At 32.9% G+C, this 8,709-nt stretch overlaps 1 protein-coding gene across 1 annotated transcript; it reads right to left on the reverse strand.

Annotated features, from left to right (window-relative positions):
- Positions 1 to 1,471: 1,471 nt before the first annotated feature.
- LOC141396960 (N-acetylglucosamine-6-phosphate deacetylase) lies at positions 1,472 to 8,308 on the reverse strand. Its single transcript, XM_073972709.1, has 5 exons — positions 7,861 to 8,308; positions 2,567 to 2,832; positions 2,294 to 2,512; positions 1,890 to 2,211; positions 1,472 to 1,827 (listed from the first exon to the last, which is right to left on the reverse strand). Exons 1-5 carry the CDS (start codon positions 8,069 to 8,071, stop codon positions 1,604 to 1,606), a joined length of 1,242 nt encoding a protein of 413 aa, XP_073828810.1. The 5' UTR covers positions 8,072 to 8,308; the 3' UTR covers positions 1,472 to 1,603.
- Positions 8,309 to 8,709: the final 401 nt, after the last annotated feature.

The raw sequence follows: 8,709 nt of genomic DNA on the forward strand, positions 1-8,709 counted from the left end.
CTTCTTCAGATTCCGATCGATTTTGTAAAATCGGAACACTTCATTATTTAGTTTAAATATGAAATTAAATGTGAATTTGTTAACAAAACAACATTTTTATTATTTCTAAGTGTTTTTAGACTGTTTTAAAGTGGCAAATTTAAAAAAAAATTATAAATACAATTCCGTTTGCAAAATCAAAAGTGTTTCATTCCGAAAAATTCTTCTTCTCGTTTCTTCTTCTTCTTCGTTTTCTGAAGAAGCTAAATACGGAATTAATTCCACTTTCGATCGGAATTCGTTTCTGTGGCATGCCTGTATGTATGCGCATGCAAAATGAAAAATAATTAAAAAATTAAGTTTCAGTATTTTATTTATAAATGCACTTAATACTAGAAAATAATTTGTCGCTTCCTCATGATGGAATCTCTCAAATAAAACGCTTGCCGTTTAATTTTGCCACCATTTTTAAATTAAATTCAAGCGTTTTATTTGAGAGATACCATCATGAGGAAGAATATACTTATTGAGGCTAAGCGACAAATTATTTTCTAGTTTTAAGTGCATTTATAAATAAAACACTGAAACTTAATTTTTTATTTTTAACTTTTTAGTCAGTCACTTTAGGCTGAAAATGTAGATAAATACTTTAAATTGTCTGAAATCGAGTGGTACCATTATATGGGGGCTATACCCCATATCCACAAATTGTGGTGGGGGAGTTTCTGTACAATTGGTAACTCCAAATGCCCAGTTACAGCCAATTCCCGCAAAAAATGGAGACAAAATCATCCAAACACCTGAAAACGGGTGGTACCGCTATATGGAGGCTATAGGAAAAAATGGACCCATATTGGTTTTGGTTTCATATTCATGTATTGTCATCCAAATCTGAAAAGTGTGCAAAGTTTTAAAATGGGTTACTAGATTTGAACTAAACGGACACCAAAGCAAGTTAAATAAAACACTGTAAAACATTTTTCATCCTACAACACATACAGACTGACTTCCGAAACGTACCGACACATTGCAATTTTAAGATTTCGTCAAAATATTGCAGTTGTACACTAAAGCATTGTACCCACATTGCCACTGCGAATGCTACAGAAATAAAAATGACACATGTTTGCTTTGTTTACTGCGTTAATAATGCCCAACTGCGACGTATTGAAATACATAGCTTCGCAGTTATTAAGTATTACGGCGCTATGAAATACAATACTTTAGACATTTGTAAAGCAACTGACATTTCAGAAGTCAGCCACATATTCTAATTTTGATCATGAACACATACGTATACTCAACGCTCTGTAAGCTACTTGCATGTGTAAAGACTGGATGGACAACATGCAAATAAACAGACATTGCAATGAATTCGAACAAAGTGAAATTACAATAAATGAACGTCCTCTTAAATGAATTTGAAAATATAAGTCCATATTAATGTTTTTCTTTGTGTGATCTGCGTTTTTTAATAGAAAAATTGCAATTACTAATTTAGAAAATATACATTTATTACAAAACGTATTATAAAACGATATAAAAACAATATTCTACATAGATTAATATGTATGTTTGACTAACAAATCCCTGCGGAAACAAAAATCCCTGAAGGCAGTAACAATTAATTCAAACAACTACTGCGACAATTGAACATTTTCTTCGTGACAGTATCACTGCAATATACACATTTACCACCAATCCATGTTGATAGAACATTCAAATCGTCGTCAAGTACTATAAAATCTGCATCCGAATCAAAGTCTAGGGTTCCCTTAGACTTTTCTATTTTTAGACATTTTGCTGGATGTAAGGTGGCAGCTTCAATTGCATATACAGCGGAACAATCTAATAATAGTGAACATTTATTTAAGGCGCATATTTTTGATTTCCTATTTTTCCGGACTTACTTGTAGCTTTTCTAAAGATACGCACACATTCATCTAAGGGGGCTATGCTGCCACATAGCGTATTAGTACCGGCGACAAATGCTTTAGAATCCTTTACCTCAAGTTTAAATTGTCCAATGTGATGAATACCTTCTTCTAATCCAAGAGCAGATATGGCATCCGTAACTAGACATAAACCTTGTGGATGTGTTCGATGAGCAATTCGCAAAGCAGTTGGATGGGTATGAACACCATCAGCGATAATACCAAAGTATACGGACTGCCCTGCAGGTATTGCATCCGAAGCAAGAAGACCCACTAGACCAGGATCTCGATGATGGAACTATTATGATAATAAATTACAGCGAAAACAAGACAATTCTAGGGTAATTGAAATATTCGAAAATTCTAAAATAGATATTTACATTCGACATGGCATTGAATAAATGAGTTATTAACGTTGCGCCATTTTGAACCGCTACTTCGCCATGTATCAAGCTACCCGTCGAATGTCCCACTGCAACTATTATACCTTGGTCCGTAAGTTGTTTAATAACTTTGTCCGATGATTCCAATTCCGGTGCTAGTGTTATAATTTTAACATTCTTTAGAGTTCCATAGACATCCATAAGACCTTGAAATCCCTAAAAACAAAACAATTTACCTAATTCTAAATATGAACTTGGGGGTTTACTTACATTTTCCAATGTCTTAATACACTCTTCTGGATGAGCACCTTTTTTCTTTATGTTTATGAAAGGTCCTTCTAAATGAACTCCCAAGACACCGGCGCCGTTTGTTGTTTGTGGTATGCGAGGCAAAACTTTACGATATGTCTCTACTGGAGATGTTACAATTGTTGGACAAAATGAAGTTACACCGGTTTTAATTAGACCACTGGCCACTTTGTTGATACCTTCTTCAACTGTATCAGTGTCATAGGAAAAATCAACTCCAAAACCACCTAAAAATGGGAATATTAATAGATGCTTTAATAGCTCATGGTGAGAATTGGATTGGTTCATAAGTAGCTTAACAATATTATTATTCTTATTTTAAATCATAACTCTATATTTAGCTCAATGATATGGAACTTAAGGAAAATAAGTTTTACATGACTAGAGAGGTTTAACCGGCATTGTGGTATTGTCTTGGCGGAGAAAAACGGTGAATAACAAAATAATGTGTTCCGCTGTTTATGGATATTTTTCAAATGAAAACATTCTAATAAACCCGATATTTTATTTCATAACACAGCGGTTCACTATGTGGTCAAATTTAATAAGCGTTGGCAAAAATTCCAAAGATGATTTCTAAAATATTTTTTCAAAATTTTGCAATTTAGGACATAGGTCCAAGTTATGAAAGAGATCGAATAAAATGGTACCGCACGGATGTTTGGATGTCATTTGACATTTAAAGTTGTGCTATAACCCAAACGTAGCGGTGTACCAAGATATCAGTTATTTTCATGTTTTTATCTGACCGAAGAACTTCTGTTTAAAATGTCGTTATAAAAACAACACAAAAATTGTCGAAGATTAAAAATCCACAAAAATCGCCTTGACAAAATTGTTCAATATTGGATATGCCTTTGATTTTTAAAGTTTTCTGTGCATATTTTATATGAATAGATTCAAAAATAAAAGTTTTTGAGTTTACCAGCGTGAAATCCGATTTCCCAGAGCAATTGAAAATAATAACGTTTTATATGTTTTACACAAATGCCAATTAAAATCTTGGCCTAAATTAGAGGCATCGCCATGTATTACTTTGATAAGATAATTATACCAATATTAAAAACACTTACAGTAAACGATTGCAAATGTTGTTGATAATACTGGAGTGGAATATAAATGTTCGCAGATGAATAATTTTTTAGCTTTTATTGGAAAATCTATTGGATCTTTTTTATATATGAATTATTGTTATCAAAATAAATGGTGCATACGGTACTTTTACGATCAATTCAAGCGAGGCTGTGTTTAAAAACAGAGGCTGAAAATTTGAAATGAAAAACATTTTATGGCTTGAGTTTAAGCATTTAAGATTGGATCGGGACCAAATTTTTTCCACAAGTAGCGGATCACAAATATGTATAGCAATTAATGAAGGAAGCCCGGTCGAAGGCCGACTATTTAGAAAAATATTATAATTTAAAAGAAAATTTTGTTCCCGCTACCGAAATTTTCACCTGTCTATTGAAGAAATCTACGGCCGAAGGCTGGCTACTAAAGAAAAATTTAATATTATTCCATAAGCTTCACAATAGTACCCATATTATCATTATTCTTTCACCGCTATCTATTTACTTCTTATGTTTCTGTCATTCGAGTTCCACTTCTTGTTCTAAAAGCACGATAAAGTGAAAAATATATTTTTTCTCAAAACCTTCGCAGCGATCGGGTTAAACTCAGCTTGCTTCCTCATTTTCTCAGTATCCCAGCAAAATGTTCGATGCCAAAGATGCTACTCAATCATGGGTGCAAGTGATCTGGTATGTCATCTTTTTAGCATCTGCATCATTGAATTTTATATGAGCGTGGACCCTAAAATATGCTACTCATTTTGGGATCAAAAGCATGTCATTTACACCAATACTTTGTTATGTCATTTTCACCAACCCTTTGCAATGACATTATCATTACGACGAGAGTTTTAACAACGTTAGTTGTGATTTCGAGTCTCCGACAGCATCAAGCCTATTGTAAATAACTAATCTTAAATATTTAGAAATTGTGTGTAAATAAAAACACAAAATTAATCTCTATTGGATCGATCGCATGGGTTCAAATGCAGATGAAAAGATCGGATCTTTCACGACTTCCTTTGCATGGGTTCAAATGCAGATGAAAAGATCGGATCTTTCACGACTTCCTTTGCAGTGGTTCAAAAGCTAATGAAAAGATCGGCTTTTTCACGACTTCGTTTGAACCAATGCAAAAGATGACATGAAATCACGTCATCGGATGGAACCCCTTATTCAAAACTGCTTTCCAACATTCGCTTGTTCCAATCAAAACCTACAGAGCTTTACAATGATATTCCCTTGATCGGCTGCATGGTAGAACAAATACAAGGTCCCAGTCAGCATTTTTTGAAAATTTTAATCAAATTCGAGTCTTTTTTGATCCGACTGCACGATTAAAAAGCTAGAATATGAGCTCATTTTCTGATCATAAATGACTCCTTTGTCGGTAGGAAAACATAACCTCAGGCGACTCTTCTAAACAAATCACAAATGAGTCTTTTTCGAGTCGTATTTCAATCATTTATTGGTGTTTTGTTGATTAATTTCGGACCCTTTTTCGAGTCTTTTTAGAGTCATGTTTATAATCATTTATGAGTCTTTTTGTTAGACGAAATAAATTAAAAAAATTTTCTTTTTATTCTTCTTTGTTTCTTTCCTTTGTTTTATAGTCTTTTCTGCTTTGTTATGTCTTTTAATTATCCTTTATGTTGCTTGGTGGTTAGTATACTGCTTCTTCATTTCACTTGGCAAAACCTGTTGTGTTGTGTTTGTCTGTACCTTTAATATTATACGTTACATTTATATCAAAATTTTGTAGAATGTGTATATGAGAATTTTATTTTTTTATTTACAACCAAATAAAAATAAAACAAAGCAATCAGTTTTTAATCACCTAACTGTTCAAAATATGATCAGAGTATACATAATTGTAATCACTTTTCAAACACCTGTATGACCCTTTTTTGATTAAGCATTTTTCAATCTTCCAGATGATCAAAATGTGACAAAAAATAACAAAAAATTGTCACATTTTAAACACCTCAATGATTTATTTGTGATTGCTACACATTTGTTGTTGTATGTTAAATTGAACTCTTTTTAATCATTACAGGGAGTCACTTTCGAGTCCCTTTCTGATCACACAAGCGACTTAATCAATTTTTGATCACCAAAAGGACTCTAAAAAGACTCCTCAATGTGATTTTTGAAAAAACAGTCTTCTAAATGCTATCTGGGGTAAAGTTAATACTACAACAAATACAACTCGAACAACAACCACAAAGGAATTTGTTTTTTTTTTGTAACGTTACTGCCAGTTGTATTTGTAAACAAAACAAGGAAATGTCTATAAATTATTGGAATTTAAAAAACTAATAATTTTTCACATTTGGTTGAATATTTTGGAAAACATGAATGAAAATTCGTTACATTTTCAATTTTTATGTTTCCACCATGGCAGAACTACCAGGTAGTGGTATCACATCAGCTGATCGGATATGAAAAGTCAAATCCCTTTATAAAAAAATTATTTTTGTTGTAATTTCCCCAACAACATACAGAAAGCTTTGACATAACTTATTCAAAATTTTACGATGCCACTACCTTGGTAATTGTGCCATGGTTTCCACATCATTCCACTAAATGCATAAATTCTCGCAGAAAGTAGAATTCTTGCAGAAAAGTTTGGGGTCGCTGGAAATTCATAGAAAAAGGAGAAGCTGTTTCAATGTTTTGTTTTAGAAATCAAAGAAGCACATGTTTATTAGGGCTTTATTTCATTAAATTTTAACAAAATACCTCACATATTAACAAACGTTGTATCGCCTCTACAAGCGGGGATTTACTGTGCGGCTTATAGTTCGAACTTGGAGGAGGTTACATATCATTGATATGAAGAAGTCTTTCTGGGAAATGGTTTTTTCCGAATGATATATTTTTTTTCTTAAAAATATATATCCCTAATATACATCGAAATAGAAATAAACGTATAAAATGTCATATGAAATTTGACACTAACGTTACAACCCAGTTCAGTCAGCTGTGTATTGCTGCTACCTTTTCTTATTCTACCATGGATCGGCTGTAAAAATATCAAAAATGTCATTGGTATTTACGGAAGTGGAAGGCCCCTATCTCTGTGCAAAACATAAATTATATCAGTGTACGGAAACGGGCCCTAAACTGAATTTAAACCAATTAGCCCAACGTTTCACCACTTGTTGGTGGGTAACATATAGCACCATTTTGGAAGGATTAAGAAATCGGTTATTTTATTACATACATTGTGACAACATGTTGAATAAGTATCTCCATAATCATGCTGACGATACTAATTTTATATTAATGGGCTCAGCAGTACCGAGCCAAACAGAAAAAAAATTAAAACCAGAGATTGTTTTTCAAATTATAGAGTTGATCCTATTTGTTTTATTCTAAAGACTTAGAATTTGTGATTTATTTTAATTCTTCTTCTTTTGGGCATACATTGAATACCCTCCTAGCTGGCGCAAATTCATTCCTTCATTGTTTACCCAGATTGGCATCGTAAAATTTTGAATACCTATGTTATGTCAAAATTTTCTTTATGTTGTTGGGGAAATTACAACAAAATAATATTTTATAAGGGCGAATATTAATTTTTTAATTTATCAAATACGACAGCAATTTTTTTTAAATGTGGGTTCTTTCCACAAATTAGCTTGAGCTTAGTATTTTCATTGAAAAAATACTGTTTATATCTCTGCTAATAAAATAGGAACAGACAATAAAATTCCACTTAGTTAAAGAATTAGTCCCATTCCATTTTCATTCCAATTGGAGGAGGACCAAATAAGATAACAATTCCAATGAACGCACAAACACAATAACAACAGCGACAGTTTCATGAACGTACCATTGATTTGGAGGTCAATGTATCCCGCAGCAATTATAACATTATTGCAAACAGCAGCAAATTTTTTCCACAAATTTGCTGAGCTTAGTATTTTTATCGCAAATTATTGTTTATATCTCAACCAATAAAATAGGAACAGACAATAAAATTCCACTTTTAGTACGGTTACCTAGTTTTTTGCCGGGTTAACCCACTTCGAGAGGATTTTGACGTTTGGGCTATGGAATTGACATTTGAAATCTGATTAAGTGTCATGGTCCCATCCCAAATAAAGAAGATAACAAATCCAATAAACCCAATAAACGCACAAAACAATAATAACAACAACGACAGTTTCATGAACGTACCATTGATTTGGAGGTCAATGTATCCCGCGGCAATTATAGCATTATTGCAATCATATCGTTTGTGGGCCCGTTTCTTTTCATCAAAAAATACAGGCTCTGGATTGATAATGCGTCCATTCCGTATCCATAAATCATCTTTAATGAGCTGATGGTTGCGTACCAATCTACAATTGGTGAATTGAAGCAAAACGTCTTCCCCGGACGACGACATTACAAATTAATAAATTAATTAACAATAAAAACAAAACAAATAAGAATCAAGCGCCAGACAACCACTTAACTGAACAATAAACACAAAACTGATACAAATGACCGACAAGTAAATCAGCAAATCAAGTTTTGGTTACTTATCTATGTGGTTACTTTGGTTATTTGAAAAACAATAATTGCTGAGAACAAAGAGAACTCCGTTATCAAACAAAACACAACCACAAACCAAAGTGGTATCAAACATACTCGAATCAAATGTTTGACACCAGGGATGCCATGTTGGTGGTTTTCCCGCTACTTGTGGTGATTTTTGACGTACAAAAACCACTTTTTAGGAGTTGTAGCGATTTTTTATTTTAAATCGCTACAGTAGCGATTTTGGCTGTTTAAGGAAGCGATTGTAGCGATTTCTACGCAATATTGTTTGCTGTAATCACTTGTAAAGCAAAAAAAAATTGTTGATTGTGCAGCTAGTGAAATATCCATACATATAGAGGCAAGATAGTGTTCAAAAATACAGAAAAGCATGGGAATTGAGATATTTTATTGAAGAAATAGATGCGCGATTTTTTTAAATTTTTCTCTTTCTGTGTAACAGTTGATAATTTCTGCCGTTTTTAAACATTTTTGTAGTGCTTT

The sequence above is a fragment of the Musca autumnalis genome, unplaced genomic scaffold (genome assembly GCF_047663935.1).
Source record: "Musca autumnalis isolate F117 unplaced genomic scaffold, ASM4766393v1 scaffold_3, whole genome shotgun sequence".
Classification (NCBI taxonomy): domain Eukaryota; kingdom Metazoa; phylum Arthropoda; class Insecta; order Diptera; family Muscidae; genus Musca; species Musca autumnalis.

What these genes read in the sequence shown, in the direction of transcription:
- LOC141396960 (XM_073972709.1), bottom strand. Translation starts at nt 8,071, where the DNA reads ATGTCGTCGTCCGGGGAAGACGTTTTGCTTCAATTCACCAATTGTAGA. An exon ending in GTATTAAGACATTGGAAAAT is followed by an intron (nt 2,513 to 2,566) that starts GTAAGTAAACCC and finishes TTTTGTTTTTAG; the next exon opens with GGATTTCAAGGTCTTATGGA. An exon ending in TATCTTTAGAAAAGCTACAA is followed by an intron (nt 1,828 to 1,889) that starts GTAAGTCCGGAA and finishes CACTATTATTAG; the next exon opens with ATTGTTCCGCTGTATATGCA.